Below are 24,348 nucleotides of genomic sequence, written 5' to 3'. Positions count from 1 at the left end.
TAAAGATTTGTTAAACGCCTGTATTTACAATGCGAACTGTAAGATTTCACCCATGTTATTCTTTTTTTTTTATGTTTTATGTTTAAAACTTTCTAAAAAAAACACCCCTATTATAAAATGAACTTCATAATTATCTAGGAAACAAAATCTTCACTAAAAGAATTCAAATATAAAATCTAGAAAGATAATTCAAGTGAAAACATATTTCATCCAATGCATTCATCATGTTAAAGTAAAGCTATATCTTATCTCTAGTTATATACTAAAACAAGAAAAGGTATTAGAGATTATTAATCATGGCAGCTGATGAAAAGAAAATGCCGAGTGAAGCTGAGAAAAAGTTTATTGATGCCATTGTCGGAGGTAAATTAATTATATTTAAATGTGAAATATTTTTGTATAATATGTAAAATGAACTATTATTTATTCTACACTGCAACAAATCGAACGGTTCATTCTTAAAAGGCAGAACACTTGTTGCTGCCTAACAGAAAGCAACAAATATAGCCAGAAATGTCATGATGTTGAATGTGGACAGTATTTGGAAGTCAAGAAGAAGGCAAAATAAAAATAATTAGAAAATACACGACTGACGAAACAAAACTTGATCAGGTTAACAACATATTCGGATATTGCTATGAGACGATCACAGGTATGTGCTACCGAAGCCTACAGTAGTCAGTATCAGTTGTACCATAGGCATAGTTTTGTCTAAAAAAAACTTATCACTACATGTATTTGGAAATCTGCTTCAATTGACCCGCAAATCTATAGCACTTGGACTATTGACATTGTACATGTTGTACAACAATCATAATTTTTCCTTTGTGGCGTCAAACATTTACAACTTTGTCGTCAGAATTTTACAGGAACCTTTGTGATGTCAAGTAATGATGGACATTGATAATAAGGTCTTATTTTGATTGGGTCACTCTATTTCATATGGTTTTTACATATAATTTACATAAATATGCATTACTTGTATCAACAGAAATTTGCTTTGTGTATGATTTTAAAAAAGGAATATAATTTAGTAAAAGGCATTTTGTTATTAGAATGCAGAATAAACATGGACTTTCTTACATTATACATCGTTAAGACAATTTCAATGTTTCCATTTGACTTACAGGTTTGATTAATATCAGTTGAAATCAGTAAATAGGAAATAAACAATATGTTATTCATGAACTAAAAAATCATTGAAATGGAAATAGTAGACCTTTATGAATAAAAAGAAATAAGAATCATACACCAGACAAGTAAAATTGTATTCCAATTAGTAAGAAAAATGTCTGAATATTGGTTTTTAACTAGTATTTTCAAAAGATTTTGGAACAGACTGTATTATATAAATCACTTCCATTGAATATCAGAAAGTTCTATGATGAATTTCATGAATTTCATGAATCTGTTGATGACACAGAAATGATTCCTGCTCAAAGTCAGCATTGACAAAAAGAACATTTCTTGTCATGATATTGTTGAAGGTTTGTCAGGGCCGTATTATGGTATACCTTTGTCTGTCTGTCCGTCATCAACATGTCAGACATCAACTCAAAAACGCTTCAACTAATTTGCTTGAAACTTTGGTAAATTGTTTAAATCTATTGATGTGTGCTCCCTTTTGTTTTTTTTATAAATTTTAGATTTTATGTTTCTGAGTTTTTGAGTTTTAATCATTACTAAAAAAGGGAGGAGGGGTGGGGGTGGGGGGGGGGGGAGCAAAAAAAAACTTTCATCAATTTGCAAGAAACTTTGGTGAATTGTTTATATATATTGGCATGACCTTTAGGCTTTACAAATTTATAAATTATAAAATTTCTCGAAGGGATGGTAAAAATTGGCTATGCGGGTTATGGCTCAAACCGTTTAAGAACTTTTATGATGTATTTAAATAGGTTATTATGGTTGCAAACTCCATTGGAAATTTGAATTGAGATTTATATGACCAGGTCCATATCTTTAGTGAAAGAAAAATGGGGAAGGTAAAAAAAAGGGGGATCAGGGACAATTTGTTCTCAAGATTTCAGATATTAAAAAGAAAATTTCCTTCAAATATTCGCCCCCCCCCAAAAAAAGGGGGGGGGTGGGGTGGTGTGTTTAATTCACAACAGCATAGTGTATTGCACAATCACATAACCAGTTCAAGTTCTTCTGTGTCAGAAACCTATTATGTATTAGGACTTGGTTGTTTCATAAAGCCTTTCATCACATATAGTCATCATGGTCATCAAAAACTAAAACGCACATAATGATTAAAGACAAGGCAATACATGTATCACCAAAACACCCAACATATTCAGACATGTTAGAAATGTTAAAACATCAACAATAAAAAAAATAAGGATATTTGATAGCAGACCCCAAACATATAAGCAATTGTTTCACAGCACAATAAGACTTCTTGTACACTAAAAATTGTAAGATATTAATATTAAAGCTGCAAAATACTGCACAAACAATTATAATTTTTTTAATTATTTAACTCATCAGTTGGCTAAAGTCATATTCTAAAGCATATTAGATATACATTTACATGATGATGAACTAATAATCTGTCAAGCATTTTATGTTTGCTTTGAGTCTGACTGAAAATTTCTCACATACTTATATAGTTATAACAGTTTGTCAACAAAAGTGATAAATAACTAACTAATTCCCCTGACTGTAATAATGGCTGACATTTACACAAGAAACCTGTGAACAGGTGAATAGTGTACATTATCATGATTATGCTAGTTTGCTTGTCAAAGTAATTTGTATTGACTTTTTCCATTGACATAAAATTTTTGATTTTCCTGATATCAACTGTGGTTTCCCATTCCTTTTCTTGTATTGACATGTTTTTTGCCCTTCAGTTCACCTATATTTTTATATCATGACACTTGATATAAGAAAATTTGCATAAATTTATTTTTCAATTACCGTCCATTAACATACATTGTACTTAAACAATTAAATGTTTTTTTTTTGTAAAAAGAAGAGCTGAAAAAAATCAAAATTATTAAATAGAAAATTACAAAGATACCAAGTAATTGCAATTATGCTGAATTATACATATACTTCATGTACATTGTACTTGCATATATTTATTATATATATATTAGAGCCAAGTTTCAGAAATATTTCTGAATGTCAGATAAATTGATTGAAATTTTATTTTAAACTAGGCTTTTTAATCATAAAACTTAGTCAATACTCATCAGAGTACTCAGAACACTAAATGGCAAATCCAGTATTTTAATTTGTTGATTTCTGAGTCTTACTGCAATAATTTTACTCAAAAGTTTTATGACTGAAACCCTTTGATCATGTTGACACATTCTAATACTCAATAAAGATACTGCTGTTCATAGTTATATTTAGTCTTAGACATGTACTAGTCGCTATCAATATAATGCAAACTTTGTCTTCCATACTGACCATACTGAGACAGCTTGAATAAAACTGTAGTTTCGTAAAGAAAATTTTGTATATTAGATTATTTGATATAGTTTCATATAGAAATATATATAGAAAACAACAAATCATACTTATACCCCATTTAATCAAAGCAGTGACATTGATGGGTAGTATTTTTCAATGTTAAGAAAAGCATCTTTGGCTGCATCTGGCCACTTATAAAGATAAAAGATTTACAAACATCAAGTTGGAATTTTGATGATAGAATTAAAATCATACAGTAACACTAATTTGTGCACTTTTCCTGTTTACATTTCAATATACTATGAGGGTGTGTCTTTACAATAGAAACATCACAGTGTATTTATATGTTATCATATACTAAAAAAATGTACTGTTTTGTATGAAAGATGAATACGAAAGTAGTGTGAATGATGGGAGAAAATTAAACTATTCTGTAAAGAATTTTCAAAGCAGCTAGTTTGGTATATCTGACTTTGATTCCAAATTGGAATGATGAGCTTTTATGTTTATGTATTTCAGGAAAACTTGAGGAAGTCCAGACATTATTGAAAGAACCTACAATTAAGATAGACTTTACAGATGATGTAAGTAAAATGTGTAACATGATTTTCTAAATACATGTTTATGCTTTTTATAATACGACCACAAAAAAAAATTGGATCGTATAATGGTATGATGTTGCCGTCTGCGTCGTCCAAAAACACATTTGGTTTCCGTACGATAACTTAAGTTTAAGTGAATGGATCTCTATGAAATTTAATAAGAAGGTTCAATACCACGAAAGGAAGGTTTGGATTGATTTTGGGGATGATGGTCCCAAGCGATTAGGAATTATTTTTCTACTTTCAGGATAATAACTTGTGTATAAGTTTTTCAATTGCTCTGAAATTGTATCACAATGTTTAATACCAGAAGTAAAAGGTTTGGATTCATTTTGGGGGTTATGGTGCTAAACGTTTGGGAATTAAGGGTCAAAAAGGGGCCAAAAACAAGCATTTTTGTAGTTTCTGGACAATAACTTGTGTGTTAGTGTATGGAACTCTCTGACATTGTACCACAAGGTTCCATATATCACTAAAACAAGGCTCGCAATGAGTTTAGGGGTAATTGCCCCATTAATGCAGGAACTAAGGTCCAAAAAAGGGCCAAAAACAAGCATTTTTCTAGTTTCCAGACACTAACTTATGTTTAAGTGTATGGATCTCTCTGAAATTGTACTACAAAGGAAAGGCTGGGATTGAGTGTGGGGGTAATTACTCCAATGGGGATTCAAAACATTTTGGGGGTTCTAATTTTTTGAAGGGGTTCAAATATTTTTTTCAAAATTTTTAAAATTTAAAATTTTTGAAAAGTTTCAAGAAGAAATCTTTAATTGCACAGTAATCTTGACATTTGTTTTGTGTAAGAAACCTATATTTTGTCAATTTTTTTTATCACAATCCAAATGCAGACAGTATCAAGCTTGAATATTGTGTCTAAATTAGCCCCAACTGTTCAGGGTTCAACCTCCATGGTCGTATCAGGCTGCACTCAGCGAAGCATTTTATTTTGTTAGTAAAACAGTCAGATATGTCTTTAAAGAACTGTTATTGGGACACACAGTGAATATTCTTCAATAGATTAACATTTTTAAACATCTATCTACAATGGAAAACAAAAAAGTCTTGCAAGCAAAGGTTTTAGTTTTAGCAGGTTCCATTCTATAAATGCATAATCTGTTATGGTAGTGTACATTGTGTCTGTCTGGGTCAGTGAAATTATCTTTACAGGAATTAGAAACTAAGCTGATAAAATTAGGGACGTGTCTGATTTTTAAACCTGCCTTATTCCTATTAAACATATTACAAATGATTTTACGCTAGAAAATAACATTTTCCAATCAAAAGAGGGACCCCCCATACAGAATCTGCCGCTGAAAATGTTCAATTAGGTTTAACAGATGTATGTGTTTCCTTAGAATAAAAGATTTCTTGCAAAAGCAGTTTATACAGAGAAAGACTAAAGAAAATGTTATAGCTATGTTATAAATTAATCATAATTTTCTTATGAATATTTTTTACTTAGACTGGTACCACACCTCTTCAGCATGCAGCTTTCAGAGGAAAGACTGATATATGTCAGCTGTTGCTAGCCAATGGTGCAGATGTAAACTCAAGATACCATGATAATGGTTATACAGCACTTATGTTTGCTGCATTATCAGGTATGGGGATTTAATTAGAACTCAAACCATTACAGCCGATTTGGCATCTTATGATTATCATAATAGTCTTTTATTCCAAAGCAATACAACTTATATAATTTACATATACAAATATAATAGCATCAATGAAAAATTACATACATGTTTTATAATTACAGCCCGTAACAGAGTAGTGATCGAATTCGCGTTTCTTTACCGTCAGAATAAGTTACATTATCGACAACACTTATTTCAGAAGTGATATAATTTAATTTTCTTCATCGACAAAATATTTCATGTTTAATGTAAGTTTTCATTGTTTAAGTCGAAGTTTTATTAACACAGTAAAACATTTTTTTATAATCAACCTCTGTCATTGGCATTGGCATTTTAACGGTAAAGGATCAAATACGGGATCTCCGAAATTTCTAAAATTTGTTACGAGGAAATCATTATTCAATCGAACATATGTCTTTGTTCATGACACATATTATGAAATACAAAGGAGTTGAAATGATCAAATACTTTCGAACTGACGGAAACAAAAATACATAATCTAGAATGTGTGTTCTGTCATAAACAATGGCTTCATCGTGCGAATCGACGAGATCATGTTACATGTAACTGATCTTAGCTGTAGAAACAGTTGGTGCGACCTCGATAAAATCTTTATCAATTTGATATAAGCGATAAATATTCATGACTACAATGATAATGAATTTATTAGAGTCAAATCCACTGTTTCTACTGTAAACATGAACTCGTCGGTTAGTGCAATGAAGACACTTTTAAAGATTGAGATTGTTGGTTTATTCTTTTCACCTTCGAGGTATTTGAATTATTTCAGTGTTTATTTAAAGTTAAATTTATTTTCAAATTTCTTCTGTTTAAAATTGTCGAAACTTCCGTTTAAGATTTCTGTGGTAAACTATCTATTCTATTGTTAGGACCATTCTATAATAAATACCCTTTTGTACAAGAAGTATAGATCTGCTGATTATAGATTTTTTTTTTTTTTACAACTTTCATTATTGTGACGACGCGCTATGAAATTCAGATTAATTTATAAATGAAGTTGTATATAAATTTTTGGTCATAAACACAAATCTTTTAAACAGTTCGACGAGTGCGTCAATGTTACAGTAGTCTGTTTACTGTAAGTTACTAAGCTTGGCCCGATTCATCTGTCATTTATGGAAACTAATTCACCACTTTCTGAGACATTCATTTTTATTTCACCATCAGACATGGAGCTACATTTGTAACTAAAGGAAAACTCTCAAATTAAAGAAATTTGACATGATATACTGAAACTTTCTTATAATCAATTAAACGACTGCCTTTCTTAGATATGTGATTTTTCATGGTCAAACTTTTTCATTGTTAACGGACATTTTGAGATTTATTATTGTAAAAAAATGGTGTTTTTTAAAGAAATCAACATTCAAAATTTAGAACTTTATGAATATGTACAGGAAGCTGAATTATTGTACATCTATGTACTACTTAAAATTGTACTTCGGTAAATTAAATTCAAATCCGAATTGAATGTTTATGCATACCTGTCAACTGACCCGTATTCTGCGGGTGTGACCCGAGATTTTCACAATTCTGAGGGATCACCCGGAACACCCGCCGGGTCAATGAAATAACCCGGGAATTCTGAAAATGACCCGATTTCACCTGTATTTCTTAGCCTTGAGATTGATTTCATAAGTAATATTCCTTTGAAATACCGGCAAATTCGTAATTCTTCCATGAACAGGAAGTTCATCTAGCTATGTAAACTGTCAAATTAAGTGACCCATTGAGTGCATGGCTTCACTTGACAGCTTTGGTGTCAAACACACTGTTAATTAACACCAATTACCTTAGCTTTAGGTCGTAAATAAATTGCACCATTGGTTTACAAACTGAACTAGAGTTACTTCCCCTTATTTGTCACCATTCAAAATTATTCCTTATATTTATGTTTTATGGGTGAAAAAGATTAAATCATAAAAATATAAAATTCAAATACATATTGAAAAATAACTTTTCATTATTTTTATACCTTTATACAATTTTTTTTTAAAAGTTGAAAATTATTTTTTATATTTATACTTCCTTTAACTGTATTACTATATTTTATCATGGTCTAATTTCCTTGTTCAATGAAATTTTATGGTTAAAGGCCACATAGTCAATAGTCTCAAACATTTAAGAATTACTTTAAATTCTAGTGTTTGATGATGATTGTAGTATTTTTTCTCAAAAAGTAAAGCACATAAGACTGAGTTACACAAATTTGTAAAAATCTTTAAAAGTGCAATGAAATAATATTTAATAAGATTTAAAATGACTTTACAAAGTGAACATGCATTGATGTTTTGGTATCTTTGATATACATTATAAGAAAATGTACCATAAATACTGAAATTCAGCTCGAAAAAGTTCATACGCGTTATGACCTGAGATTTGATTCTTCAATGCAGGTCATGACCTGCATTTTCATCGTCACAGGTTGACAGGTATGGTTTATGACACACAAAAAGAGAAACCAGAATCTCTTGATGACCAAACGTATGTACACGTTGGGGCGATTTAGAGCTTTTCAGAAGGAGTGAGATTCCCCCCTTGTTGAAAGCCTTGTGGAGACCTCTAGATTTTTAAATTCCCTCCGTTTTTCTCATGGATGGAGTGTGGTCTCTCTGTAAATTACCCCATATCTTTTCATTTTCCTATTTACCGAAGGTTCCATGTGAAAATTTCCATTGGATCATATCTGTTAAACTAAATGTACAAAACAGGCTCAAGAAAAGGCGAAATTTCTTTTTCAAACCACAACTAGAAATCCATTTTTTTCTAATAGAGCACCTTACATTAACGTCAATGAGTTCAGGCATGTGAAAAATTATATAATCATACACAAGAAAGTAGGCTTTCAGCAATAATTTTTACCTATTTAATATTAAGTAAATATTAACATGTACATGTATTTGATAAAGTACAGATATAACAAAGAAACTGCCCGGTATCCGACATAAGAGTACACTTTTTACTGCACGTGTAGTCGGTTGCGTTCACTACGAGGACACATTGTAGTCCGAAAAAATAAAGGACTTCATTCCTATCAAACACCTTTTTACTTGTTTACCAGTATATTACTTTTAGTTTTGGGTAAAAGGAAATAATACTATCAAGACGTCCTTCCATAAATCTTATTTTTCTGTTCTGACTTTGAAGAAATGACTACTTTTCGCCCAGTCGAAATGGTGCATGGACATATTTTGTTTCATATTATTAGAATTATTTTCAATATTATCGGTATTAAACTTGATTATTGACAAATGAAAGTTTGTCAGCATTGTCAATCTTTTTAACGTTAAACTACCAATAGTTCGGTCACTACTCAATTAAAGTAACGTAGCTAATTTTGACGGTAAAGAAACATCAATTCGATCACTTCTCTGTTACGGGCTGTACAATAAATCTGTATGATGGCCATGGCCATTATGGATAAACCAGTTATTATGAAACAACATGTAACATTCATGATATTTGGAAACCACTATTTTCAAATATGTAATCATTGGAAGAAGGAAAGAAATATCTCTCACGTTTCTGACTCACTTATTGAGATGAGTTTTCCAGATGAGATCTGCTCAGTACTTTTTTTCTCTCTCAAAACAAAAATTACTCATAAAATATTTGATGATACAATTCACTTTAAAATACCCTAAAATTGTGTTTATATATTGTTTTCATAAAAAATACGAGTGAACCAACACCTGAAGTGGTGATCGTGCAGTGGGGTAAAGGAGTGGATACCGCTAGGTATTCCCAGTCATCTTGAAAATAAAGAATGTGTCGACAATAAAGACTTTATTGTCGACACATTCTTTATTTTCAAGATGACTGGGAATACCTAGCGGTATCCACTCGTTTTTACCCTACGGCACGATCACCACTTCAGGTGTTGGTTCACTCGTATTTTTATTGTTTTATTTTCTGTGAACCCCTGCATCCGCAAGGATCCACCCTGCCACACTTGCGTTGTACCTTACGACCAACAGCATGAATGATACCACAGACCAATACCAAGATTCCCGATCTTTTCCTGAAAAGGATCAAGATTCTGCACTGTCCAAGAAGAGAAGGAGCAAGAGAAGAAGAAACCGCTACAACCGCTGATAACACTAATAAGAAATCAAGACCACCTAGCTGAAGTTATGACACTACGCAAAATTAACATAAAGATTTAACAGAGTATTACAATACTTTACCACCGTTTTAGAAAGAAGAAACCTGCTGGAAGCCCTTACAGATTCAACATCAAACCACAGCAAATTTAAGCTTTAATCATTAACACAACTCATAATTAAATATTTACGGATCTGCCACTATTTTAATTTCCAAAGTGTGCGACGATCATACACTTCACACCATTACCGACACAATTGGAAGCAGTAACTCGAGGGTCCCAGAGCAAAGCCAGTTGGCTGTACGGAATGAACAGTGAGGTGTTGTCCAATTTGGAATTCACTGACATGATTATTAGATAACAATAACGTACAATACCACCAAAGACCTCCCATGAGATTAACTACACAGAATGGGATAGATGTCAACCACACGAGATGCTGTTACCTTTCAAGAAAACACTAACATTTCTATTTATATATTTTCTATTTACTTTCACTTTCACTTTCTATTCATATAACGTCACCATAACTACTATTATGTAACTTACACTTCCGGTTAAAACCGCTAACCGCTAAATTCATACTTCACTGTCATATTTCTTTGTACAATTGTCCTGATGATGCCTATCGATTAGGCGAAACATGTAGACCCAATAAACAGATACTATGCGGTAAAAACATGAGTGTTGTTGTCTTTATTGTCGACACATTCTTTATTTTCAAGATGACTGGGAATACCTAGCGGTATCCACTCGTTTTTACCCTACCGCACGATCACCACTTCAGGTGTTGGTTCACTCGTATTTTTATTGTTTTATTTTCTGTGAACCCCTGCATCCGCAAGGATCCACCCTGCCACACTTGCGTTGTACCTTACGACCAACAGCATGAATGATACCACAGACCAATACCAAGATTCCCGATCTTTTCCTGAAAAGGATCAAGATTCTGCACTGTCCAAGAAGAGAAGGAGCAAGAGAAGAAGAAACCGCTACAACCGCTGATAACACTAATAAGAAATCAAGACCACCTAGCTGAAGTTATGACACTACGCAAAATTAACATAAAGATTTAACAGAGTATTACAATACTTTACCACCGGTTTAGAAAGAAGAAACCTGCTGGAAGCCCTTACAGATTCAACATCAAACCACAGCAAATTTAAGCTTTAATCATTAACACAACTCATGATTAAATATTTACGGATCTGCCACTATTTTAATTTCCAAAGTGTGCGATGATCATACACTTCACACCATTACCGACACAATTGGAAGCAGTAACTCGAGGGTCCCAGAGCGAAGCCAGTTGGCTGTATGGAATGAACAGTGAGGTGTTGTCCAATTTGGAATTCACTGACATGATTATTAGATAACAATAACGTACAATACCACCAAAGACCTCCCATGAGATTAACTACACAGAATGGGATAGATGTCAACCACACAAGATGCTGTTACCTTTCAAGAAAACACTAACATTTCTATTTATATATTTTCTATTTACTTTCACTTTCACTTTCTATTCATATAACGTCACCATAACTACTATTATGTAACTTACACTTCCGGTTAAAACCGCTAACCGCTAAATTCATACTTCACTGTCATATTTCTTTGTACAATTGTCCTGATGATGCCTATCGATTAGGCGAAACATGTAGACCCAATAAACAGATACTATGCGGTAAAAACATGAGTGTTGTTGTCTTTATTGTCGACACATTGTTTTCATAAGTAAGTTTAGTCTTGTATTTTTCTTGGTACACTTTTATGCATTGTCTTTTTTTTCTGTTTAGGGAATGCTGAGACAACAAGGCTGTTATTAGAGGCTGGTGCTAGGACAGATTATACAAATTCAGTTGGTAGGACAGCCACTCAGATGGCAGCTTTTGTAGGTATGTATGTGTTCAAGTCAAATAATTTTTAACAGGTGCTCATTAGAGAAAATATTTAAAACGGTTTATGATAAAATTAGAGCAGTCAAAATTATACTTTTTGAAAGAAAATATTTAAACTAATTGACATATTGAAATAAAAGAGGGACGAAAGATACTAGAGTGACAGTCAAACTCATAGATTGAAAATAAACTGACAACACCATGGCTTAAAATAAAAAGACAAACGGACAAATGATAGTACAGAAAACATAACATAGAAAACTATGCTATACGAACCCCACCAAAAACTGGGGGTGATCTCAGGTGCTCCAGAAGGGTAAGCAGATCCTGCTCCACATGTGGCACCCGTCGTGTTGTTTATGTTATTACAAATGTGGTAAATTGTCTTAATTCAGTAGGTCATTTTCGTGATTTATCTGTAATATTTGTTATAAAATGTTTTCCACTGGATGTAAAGCAGCAAAACAATCAATTAATTTATCAATCATACAAGAAATAAAGCAACAACAAATAAATAACTTATATTTTAGGTCAACATGAATGTGTTTCTGTCATCAACAACTACTTTTCTAAAGATGATTTGACACCATACATCAAGATACAAGGTAGGCTTGATAATTAAATTGATATTTTGGGTCATTTTATAGCTGACAATGCAGTATTGGCAGAGCTCCAGATAAGCTCCAGATAAGCTGTGTATTTGCGTAATCACGCAATACAAATAATTAAAAACCCAATGCAATTGCACTTTGCAGGGTTCAAAAACCCAATTGATTTAAAGGAAAACTCAATTATATGCCAAAACCATGAGTTCTTAACCCTTTGATAGCTATTGTTTGCATTATTTACCCTTATCTGATTACAGTCGTCACGTTAATCTATTTTTATAATAATCATAATTGGAAATGTCCCTTTGTTCTAAAAATACAGCCCTGCATCAAGTAGCTGAAATAGGTCCCTGTTGGAATTTTCTGTTCCTCAAAAGGTACATGTGTTTATGAAAACATTTCGATCTTCTCTGCGTTTATCCAATAAGCGTTGTCATGTTTTCATATTTTTTTCGAATTGCTTGGGATTATCATAACATACAATGAATTGAAACGAAAGCAAACGTCTGGTAAAAATATTGAATAGAAGCATCTTTTCAGCTTCTTTTAGATAGCTGAGGGAAAGTTATGATGATAACAAGACAAGCTAGTGTTTTTAGGAAGCGTCCATCGAACGCACAGGCGTGTTTGCGTACCTTAACGAGAACATTGCTAGAACGATAAACATGGGGTTTCGTCAAGAACGAAAGCAGTTGAAAAAGTGAAAGGCAAAATCAATTATGACATTATATGTAGTTGGAAAGCATCGGAAACCAAAAGTTCTAATAAGGGACAACTTAACACAGATTTATGTTGATAAAATAAAACAACAAAATTTAAGTATAATTTTAGTCGATATACTATTTTTATGGCCCCGCAACGAAGTTGTCGGTGCCATATAGTTTTACCCTTGTCCGTCATTCCGAAATTCGGTCATTCTGAAATTCCATAATTCCGTCATTCCGTCATTCTGCAACAAACCATTATATGGACATGGCCCCGCAATGAAGTTGTCGGTGCCATATAGTTTTCCCCTTGTCCGTCATTCGGTAATTCTGTCATTCCGTCATTCCTCAACAAACCATTATACAGCCTTTTTTTCTAAACGCCTTCAGATATGGGGCTGATTTTTGGTATGTGAGTTAACTATGATGAGTTGCAGATCAAGTTTAAGTTTCATTCAGCTCCACTAATTTTTTGCCGAAAAATTACGGGCTTTGGACTTTGAGAAATTGTTAGAAATCACAGTTATACAGACTTTTTTTCTAAACGCTTTCAGATATTGGGCTGATTTTTGGTATGTCAGTTAACCATGATGAGTTACAGATCAAGTTTAAGTTTCGTTCTGCTCCACTAATTTTTACCGCAATTACGGGCTTTGGACTTTGAGAAATTGTTGAAAATCACAGTTTTACAGACTTTTTTTCTAAACGCCTTCAGATATTGGGCTGATTTTTGGTATTTGAGTTAACCATGATGAGTTATAGGTCAAGCTTAAGTTTCGTTCCGCTCCACTAATTTTCGCTGAAATTACGGGCTTTGGACTTTGATAAATTATTGAAAATCACAGTTATACGGATTTTTTCTTTATTCCCCTCCAGATTTTGAGCTGATTTTTGATGGGTGAGACTACAATCATGTTTGTGTCCACATGTGTTTATATTGAAAGACTTTTCAACTTTTTGGGACGGGGCCATTCGTGTCGCTTTGACACATCTAGATTTTTTCTGTATTGTATTTAATTTGAAGTTTATATTTTTGCATATTGGTCACATATATAAAGTTTGAGAGTGTTCTACCAATGACCTGAAACCACTGTGGTATCCTGGTAAAATATTTTCTTATAGAAGGTAGAGGGTCCTGTCCATGGTGCTACATTTTGTTGGAAAACCAGTGCTTTGTTTATTTTCATGGTGCTATTAGAAAATTCTGGGAAGAACACTGTACAGTGAGTTTCTGAAGACATTCACATACAAACATGAATATATATGTTCCGGACCATTCGCGTATGGTCATGACCGTATTGGTATATACTCATATGGTCCGACCGTACGCATATGGTCAGGGTAATTAATAAGTCTACAGTTAATACTTAACTCTTCATAAGATATGGCTCTTCTAGTTGTCACTTCATCAAAAAGACGATACCAAAGGTCATTTTATCATATTTTGAATATATATAAAGATTAACTAAAAAAAAATAAGCAGTGCATCACACATTTAATTTTACACATTTTATACCTAATTATCGATTTGTTATTACGCTTTTAAAAATGGCAACATTTCGACCTTGGAAGATATTTTCCAAAATTTCTTATAAGAAGCGTTATGCAATTATCAAGACCTCGTCATCCCTGCACGAAGCTGCTAAGAAGGTTAACTTTTCACTCGAAAGCAAAAAGTGTAACTACAAAGGATCGTGCACAACCAAGACAAGCGAATGCAGAAAAGTTATGGTATGGCGACAAGTACTGTGTGGAAATAAATTTCACCCTACGCATAAATACAAGAATGCAAGAAGCGATAAAAACTAACTATGGCATCACTATTTAATGCTTATGTAGCCTTTGAGTTATAAAGTTTATTTTATCATGGAAATGGTTCTAATGCATATTTGAAAAATACCCATATGGTCCAAATACTCATATGGTCTGGCCCGATAATAACCAAACGAGTATATACTCGTATGGTCCGACCATACGCGTACGGTCGGACCATATTGAGTTTATGCATATGGTCATGACCATACGCGTATTGTCCAAATACTCATATGGTCCGGAACATGTACATTGCACATGAACAAAATAATTACTCTTTAATTGAAATTGCTGTTAAGGAACTTTTGTTGTAGGTAAATATATATATATCTATTGATAACTTTTATAAATATTTTTCAGGAGTTGACACAGAACCAAGACTACCACAAGAACTTGTCGCACCTCTTGCGAAAATGATCAACTTTGCAAATCTGCATCCAGTCAAAGTAGGCTATTTTTGGATTGTTAGAATGAGTGACTTTATTAATTCTTTGATTTAGTTTTTAAAATATATGTTTTGGTAAATCCAGAGTACTACTGTACATGCAAATTAAAATGTGTGAATTTTGATGTCTACTGTCTTATTAGTTGTACACACAGTGTTCACAATAGCTCTTATTTATATTCTATTTGGTTAACTATTAAAACAGTTCAGAAAAAACATATTTCTAGAAGTAGTCATATTTATGCAATTGATATGAAAAAAACCACTAACGGTTCCATACTACAGAAAAACATGAAAGCACATGTAAAAGATGTAAAAAATGAAAACACATGACAAAATACCTTAATCCCGACCTTAATAAAGTATAAATAACCAAAAACACATGACAAAATACCTTAATCCTGACCTTAATAAAGTATAGATAACCAAAAACACATGACAAAATACCTTAATCCTACCCCTTAATAAAGTATAAATAACCAAAAACACATGACAAAATACCTTAATCCTGACCTTAATAAAGTATAGATAACCAAAAACACATGACAAAATACCTTAATCCCAACCTTAATAAAGTATAAATAACCAAAAACACTGCTTTAAAGTTTTTATAAACAATGTACCTGAATAAACTTAAAGTTACAAAATTACCATAAATATCAAAACTCAGAATATCAATGCAATTTATTGATAGGTTATGATTAAAACGAACAAAAAAATCATGTAACAAAAGTTTACAACACAATGTATTCAAATGGAATAGAAAGAAATAACAAGAAAAAAGCCAAGCTACAACACACAACAAGTGAGCTTCCAATAAATATGCCCACATTTAGGAAATTTCTTTATTTGAGGTATTTGTACCATTTTGCATGACTGGCTTGATCCAATAAGCATGATAATGATTGATAACTGGGATGATTTGTTTTTTCTGCATATCAATGGAAAAAAAACAACTAAAAGTTTTTTTTGTTTTTTTTTCATATAACTGACAGTGTAGCCATGTTTTCTCAATGAAACTTCTCTTTAAACATGATGATGAATGTTAAAAATCAAATTTAATAACAATTTTTAAATTTCTGAAAAATTTCTAATTTCAGCTAGCATTTTACCTTCAAGAGAACTCAGGACTTTTAGAGAATTCCAAGAGGGTTGTTCGTACGTTGGAGTCATTATGTGAGAAGTGTATGAAATCAAGAGACACAAATCATGTGATGGCAATGAAAACACACTACTTTTCATTTGTCGTAGCAGAAGCTGGCAAAGTATACAAAGAAAAAGGAAGTCTTGATGAATGGACTAAACAGTAAGTTGGTATAATATAAAATTTTATGCATAAATATGGTATTGTATTAGGCAGGTACAAGAATTCTTACTTTATCCCCTGATAAGGCAGGTACAAGAACACTTATTTCATTCTCTGATTGGTGAACTTGATGCAATTGTTTGTATATTAATTTTTGTGTGTCCTGTTTAAGCTTAGAATATTTAAGGAAAAAGTGAACACCCCTTTTAAGGAATTGTGACAACACATTTTGTAAATAAATGATAATTGTAAATTTTGTGGATGCAAAGGTAAATCATTGTACATGGTTTAGAAATCATGAAGACAACATCGTAGACAATAGAAATTACCTGCATATTTTATAACCTATGTAGCTCTTTGAGAATAAGAGCTGTACTAGAAAATACTTTGCCCCCATCCCCTTTCCAGGGACGCCACCAACCTACAGAAATGAAAATAGATTTAGGACACCACTCCCTTTGCATTTAGTTATTTCAAATACAACAACCCACATAAAAAAAATGTCTTCTCTGGGGGGGACATTGTTTTTTCTTGGACAGCCCTAAAGAATTCAATATAATTCTAAATACTTATTCCTTGGAATTAAATTGGCATTTATCATGTATAAGAAATGAAGAGAACTGAACATAAGCAGTGTGTGTCTTTTTGAGATATTGCAGTTGATAAACTCTCTGCATATGAACTTAAACTTCTGGTTATTTTTTTAGGTTGATTAAAGGAAGACAGTCTGATGGATTTTCTGTAATGCAAGAGAATTTGATTAGAGAATCTATAAAGCAATTTCTTTATTCTGATTGCCCATTGTTTCATCAGTGTGTTCGTAGTTTAGCACCTGTGAAAATTGTAAGTAAATTATGTTATGTAAGATCGTGTAACTGCATAATAAAATTTGATGCATTAAAGAAAGTCGTTTTGGCCTGCATTTAGTTAGATACTGATCCTAGCAGAAAAAAATATTGCTTTATAGCTTCATATTATGTTTCCTGACAAATTGAAGCTCAAACACTGACCTATCTGATTAAAACATAAACATTTAACATGTTAGTAATTTTGGTTCAAATAGAAGGGAAATGAATGTATGTGCCATGACTTACTACCAGTTGGTTTTAATATGTATAACATTGCTAAAAAAAAAACTTCCAAGGGGATGTTTAAAAATATACTTCTATCATGTAGTCTTAAAACATAGGTTAATGTTATGTGCCACATGCTGTATAAGGTTTTTTAAATGTGTTGTAGGGAGATGACCCAACAGCATTAAATGTCCTGTCTCAAGTAATTAATGGACAGAGATTCTTCAATGATGATAAAACATGTTCAACATGTGGTGAAATCAAAGCTGAGAAAAAATGTTCTGCATGTAAAATGGTAATGTATAAAGATTAGTGCTTGAAACTTAGTTACTGAGGCAATTTCATTTTTATGTGATAAATCATTGTAATGTATAGACATAATGTAAAATCATAGCAAACTCATAAAAAAAAAAGCAATCTTATAATGGATTTTTTTTTGTAAAAATATACTTCTTGTTTTTTTCTAGCTAAACAGATCTTATGTATTAGTTTAATCCTCATATGAACACAAAGACAATATGTCTATAACAATTTGTCTTGACAAATATCAGTCTGATGTGCTTGATAACGTTGTTGAATAAAGCTGATTTGGAAAAAGGTTTATACTTACAACTGTCAATATCTCTTGTTTCCTTGCAATTCTTCAAAGACGGCGACCAGAAATTGACCTGGGCGATCTTTTTACTCAGTTATGGTAGCCCAGGTGGCGAATTGAAAACAAGTTCTTGACTAACTGAAATTCGCCATTTACCGTGACTCCAAGTACTGGCAACTTCACGGACAAAAATTTAAATTCAAAAAGAAAAATCTTTTTAAAATGTATTGCATCAAAGTCGCGGTCGCGATAAACAAGGATGTCAAATCAGTGTTTACCTGTGACTAAATATAGTTCACGTTAATTCAGGTCACTGATTGGTCCTCTATTTAAAGTCGGAATGTATCGTATACTTGCAAGGATAACAAGAGAGTTGTTCCGATGGTCATTAACAATATGAAGCAATAACGGTTTTGGCTTCAAGAAAGCAAAGAAAGTCAGGGAAGATGACAATAGCATGTCATGAAGTAATATCAGTGAAATAAAAGAAAGCATGATATATATAATGCTGTAAAGAATCTGGAAAACAGTACCTTTTGTAGTTACATTTTCAAAGCCTATGTGTGTACAGAGAATGAAGATCAAAAAACGAAAGTAGAGAATTGTCGACCACAATAAATAACATTTATAGTTAAAAATGATTTATGTTCCTTACTAACTGAACAGTTTACAAAAAAAAAGAAAATCAGAGAAGATATCAAGTTTATGACAACACTTTTGGAATACGTGAAATAGTCGAGAAAAAAGGGGGGTCATTTGTTTACAAATGTACGTAGTTTTAAAACGCAAATTGAATCGACCTAGATATTTAATAAATAAGATTATTATAGAAATAAAATGAAATATTTCATCTATCATCTACACGTATTCCAGAACAGTGAATTCTTTAGTTGTCTTTAAAAGATATGTTAAAAAATCTTGTACACAGGGCATGAAGATTCCCATTTTGCAAATGATTTTTTTTTTAATGAAATTTGAATAAAGTCGACAACAAAGATCAGAAAAAAATAACTTTTTCCCAGGCATCTAAATCACCTCCAGGTATGCTCAGAATGCAGGATTTTGAGTGTAAAATTTCAAAATTTTCTTGGGGGGGGGGGGGGGGCATGCCCCCAAACCCCCCTAGGAAGTTCAGCCCGCTTTGCGGGCTTCACCAATGATAGTAAAATTATGTGGGCTACTGACTTTTTGTCTGGGCTAACTGATTTTCAAGTCTAGTAGCTCAGGTGGCTACTGGCCTTCATAAGTTAATTTTGACCCCTGCGTTTATCATTCAATTAATGTTGTTTATTTAGAAGATAGGTATAAATCAGATCATATTCCAATAAAATACCTGATAAAATATAGTTGTGTTCAAAATTGGTCTACTTAAATTTAAGCTCTACAGCTTATCAATATATGTTGTAACATAAATTGGATTTTTCCTTTGATGTTTTAATGAAATAATTTGCTCAAAAAGTGTGGTGAGGGGAAACCATGGTATATTATATGCAAGTTGATGCTGTACCATACTTTGCTGATTAAATATGCAACTCAACTAGAATCCAAAGGAAAGAAGGCAGAGCTTAGCTATGGTACAACATATTCATTTTCATGTTATTCCATGGCTGAAGCTCGACCTTTTTCTTGAAAGGTATCCATCCGCTCTGAAATATTTAGGAAACTGAACAATGTACTAAAAGGTCAAGATCTGCATTTATTTTTAATTTATAACAAAAATAATAAATCATGTGTACCACATCTTAAGAAACCCTTTTCAAACTATATAGGATTGTTAAGAGTTCCCTTAATTTTTGAAAAATTACTAAATATTTCTTCTTTAAGTTTTGAAAAAAAATGAAATGTAATACTATCAAATTCAATTAAATTACGATTCAAAAAGAGGGGTAACTATAGAAAAAGGAATAAATATCAGCTACAAAAATCTGTGATAAAAACATGATTTTTTTGGCGATCAATTAGGGGGACGTACACTATCTACGCTCACTGGATCCGCCACTGTTTAAATACAGTGTTTTATCATTAAAATTGTGTTTTAATAAATAATATAATAATCGATTTAATAATATAACAGAAGAAAAGCAGTTAGTACGAAAACTATTAATGTATAAATATGCATTTTTCAATGAGATGAACAACCTATCAAATATGATTAATTTGTATAATACCTTGAAAACCAACAAAAAAAAGACAATGTTACCGTCATTAGAATAATTATTTAATCCTTGTCGCTGGAATCCAACATTTTAGTTTACTTTCTGAGTACATTATGAAATTACCTGCGCATATGATCATACATGGGGTGCAAAACTAAAAAATCGTGAAAAGCCGACATTTTCTTTACTTTCTGCAAATTCTGGAATACACAGAAGATCATACAAGGGGCGCAAAAGTGACTTGAGCGAGCGTCCATTTCATTGGATAAAACTAACGGAATCAATACCCAATATTAGTTCAAGGTCTTGAAGCTGTCAGTCATTTTATTTATATTACAAATTTTATATACCATGTGTCTTACTCATTAACATATTTAAACAAACTCATCCTTCGAATTCCTTTGTTTAAATATGTTAACTTGTAAGAACCATGATATATATAGTACTTAATTTCATGTCTTTCTATTTATTTTGTAGGTTAATTACTGTAATCAGACATGTCAAAAACTTCACTGGTCTACACATAAAAAGTTCTGCAAGAGTTTAGCAGGTTTGTATCACACATTCTTTCTTTTTGAGTGCTTTATTTTTGTTTTTTATTTTTTCCCGAGGAAAGAGCAGGTATAGTAACCACTCCACTCAGTCTGTCCATAGACTTTGGGTAGAAAAGATCTGTCAAAATAAAGGGATTGTATATTTGGGAAGATTTGAACTGCTGTTTCAATTCTGTTCTATATAAAAAGAAGATGTGGTGTGATTGCCAATGAGACACTTCTCCACAAGAGACCAAATGAAACAGATTTAACAACTATAGGTCACTGTACAGCATTCAACAATGAGCAAAGCCCATACCGCATAGTCAGTATAAAAGTCCCTGAAATGACAATGTAAAACAATTATAACAAGAAAACTTATGGCCTAATTTATGTACAAAAAAAAATGAAGGAAAAACAGACATGTAACACATAAACAAACGACAACCTCTGAAATACTGACTCCTGACTTTGAACAGAAACATACATACAGAATGACGTGGTGGGTTTAAACATGTAAGGGGGATCCCAACCCTCCCCTAACCTGGGACAGTGGTGAACATATTTTGATAAAAATATCAAAATGCAATTTAAAGGAAATTATATGAATTTTGTTACCTATTTACACACATTAAGCTTACTTTATCTACTAAATAAATTGCTTGTTTTTCTCAAGGATAGCAGTATAAATACAGGTATATACAATAATGCTATATAAGATGATAAGGTGTTTCCCCATCATAACTCAAAAATCAAGGTGTTTATAAGTCGTGCTATTCTTCCACCAATGATTTCAATCACTTTTATTGCATTGAGAGGTATAAGTGGTATAAAATGTATTACATTCAAATTAATATTACTTGATTGTTTTAGCATCAGATATTGATAAATGTAACCTTATTATCTTCCAGAACAATATGTAAGAATTGAAGAAATGAAGAAAAAAGAAGAAGAACTAAAACAGAAAGAAGAAGAATTGAAGAAACATAAAGAAGACATTGAAAAGAGGAAAGGAGAAATTGAAACATTAGTGGAACAAAAAGAAGAAATAGAAAAGCAGATAGCTGAGCAGTAAAATAGACAGAAAATGTTCAATGGCAATTGTAGGTTGATCATATAAAGTGACCATTCATGTACTTCTTTATGTATGTCAAACTGTGTTTAAATTTTGTGAAGTGCACCTCTCAGTAGCTAATAAGAGAATATCAAGGATATATTTCATAATTTAATTATTCTATATATCTAGTAAATAAAAAAAAAATCCTCATACTGAACAACAATATTTAGGTTTGACTATAGAGAGTCAGTGATATTTCATGGGTATTTCAGTAAAGTTAAATTTTATTCGATCAATGTTTTAATTTTTTATAATAACTGAATAAAGGAATGGTTTATGGCCATAAATTCATGAATTCTTCCATTCTGAATGTGCATGTATTTGCTTTGATTTTAATCAACTTAGAAGGAATCAGTTTAAGTTGTGTTGTTTTTGTTGAATGTCTATAACTAATATTTTGCATTAAGCCTAGTACTATATTTTTCAAGAATATTGTCTGTATGCATTGCATTGTAAAACTTTGTTCTAGAAAATTTTTATTACACATAATGGTAATGTATGAAATTTTCATCCCATTTTTCTTAGAAACTTAAATTCCTTGATTTTTGACATTTTGAATCAAACTTCATGTAAGCATGGTATACATTTCCAGATTCATTGATCATCATGTTAACTAATATATACAGCAAGGATATCATAAGTCAATTCAACTTGTTTAATCTTGCTGTACATTTATGATTTAAATTAAGTTTTGCCCTGTTTATTGTAAAATTTGTTTATGTAAGATTCTAAATTGACAATTTTGCCTTGTTTATCGTAAAATTTGTTTATGTCAGATTCTAAATTGACAATTTTGCCTTACAATTTCCTAATATTTGTGTTAAATGTACACTTAATATCTTAGGTTGTTTTTCAGACAGTAGCATGGTCAATATAGTTTGTTTTGGAGAAAAATATCATTGCTTTATCAGTTAAAGACATCAATTGCCAATCCAAAGAACTGATTTTCAGGTTACTTTCAAGAAGTGCAAACCTACCATGTTTTGTTTGATTTAATTGGATAAGAATATTTTTTAAAAGTATAAAATACAATATAACTTTACATATATTTTGGGTTTGACGCAAGATTATGCATTTAGAGGAGGTTGTGTAATAAGAACCATTTTTAATCATCAAAATTGCAAATTAATATATTATGTTTGTTTTGTTTTCATGTGGAAGTAAATATTAATGTATGTAAAAATGACCTAGATGTTACATGAAAAACAGTGCTGTATTTTGTTCATTTGAATAAAAAATGTATAATTACATTTTATGATGTTTTTGAATTGTTTGTTATTGTTCGAATTAATTTATTATATTATAGATTCTTTGTATTTTGGATTTTTGGAGATTTTGCTTTATACTTTAACTATTGAAATTTGAGGAAACATATTTTCATAAATGTATTTAATTGATATTTTTTAACATTTTTCAAACTCTTTTGAGCCTATAAAGAATAAGCAAAATCTGGAATTAAGAAAAATTTCACAGATCTGTTGTTTGTTGATATTAATATTTGAAATTGTATAAACTGGGAGTATGAGAATGTTCCAAGTATTCTGCAAATATAAATTGAAGTTTACTGTAACATTCCCATGGGTTAATCAAAGATATGTCTAGTCTAAATTATAAGATAAAGGACTTGCTGCTATCTGTTGACATATGTTTTTGTCTATAAAAAAGTACTTGGTAATTTTCTTATTACATGTATTACTAAGATCATAATACAAATTTAAAAAATTTTATTGGTCTATTATATATACAATTTTTAGTCAAATTTTATTTTAAGTGCAAGCATTCCGTCCAGCAGTGAAGCTGATCATTTGATGTAAAACAGTAACTAAATTTATGTAAAGTAAAAATAAAGTTGATGTTATATATGGTTTTAAGAATGTATCTGTCTGGCTTTTCGCTATATTTGTTTCTAATCCTATGCTGAGATTTCCTAAAATGAGAATGGAAATGGGGAATCCGTCAAAAGAGACAATAACCCAACCAAAGAGCAGAAAACAGAGGAAGGCCATCAATTTGTTCAATGCATTTCAAGACCACAAAAGAATCTTTCTAGAAATTTGTATCATTCAGAAGAAAAAGTTAAATGAGATATCATTGAAATAAAATTTGAAATGATTGTCTAAAAAACTAGTCCAGTACTTCAGTCTAAAGTTAATGTTCAAAGGGTTCCTTTTATAATCTCACCTGGCCTATGAGTCCATAGTCAATCAATCTGTCATCTAACAATATACTTTTCTTGATAGATATACTCCTCTGAAACTGCTCTATGAATTAAACTAAAATGAGTCTGCTACATCTGTAGGATGTTTG

At 31.7% G+C, this 24,348-nt stretch overlaps 1 protein-coding gene across 2 annotated transcripts; it reads left to right on the top strand.

Moving 5' to 3' along the window:
* The first annotated feature begins 119 nt into the window (after positions 1–119).
* Positions 120–23,897, top strand: LOC139512556 (ankyrin repeat and MYND domain-containing protein 2-like). 2 transcript variants are annotated; one of them, XR_011662308.1, is made up of 12 exons: positions 120–363; positions 3,946–4,010; positions 5,491–5,629; positions 11,591–11,689; positions 12,223–12,297; positions 15,177–15,262; positions 16,362–16,567; positions 17,275–17,410; positions 17,807–17,935; positions 20,869–20,941; positions 21,836–22,858; positions 23,139–23,897. XR_011662308.1 is itself a non-coding variant. In XM_071300248.1 (11 exons), exons 1-11 carry the CDS (start codon positions 297–299, stop codon positions 21,997–21,999), a joined length of 1,239 nt encoding a protein of 412 aa, XP_071156349.1. In that variant the 5' UTR covers positions 120–296; the 3' UTR covers positions 22,000–23,897. The 2 variants fall into 2 exon arrangements, 1 of the variants encoding a protein (XP_071156349.1); XM_071300248.1 differs by having other exon boundaries at positions 21,836–23,897.
* Positions 23,898–24,348: the final 451 nt, after the last annotated feature.

The sequence above is a fragment of the Mytilus edulis genome, chromosome 2 (assembly GCF_963676685.1).
Source record: "Mytilus edulis chromosome 2, xbMytEdul2.2, whole genome shotgun sequence".
Lineage (NCBI taxonomy): Eukaryota > Metazoa > Mollusca > Bivalvia > Mytilida > Mytilidae > Mytilus > Mytilus edulis.
Note: the sequence above shows the minus strand (reverse complement) of the source record. Positions and strands in the feature narration are given on the sequence as shown.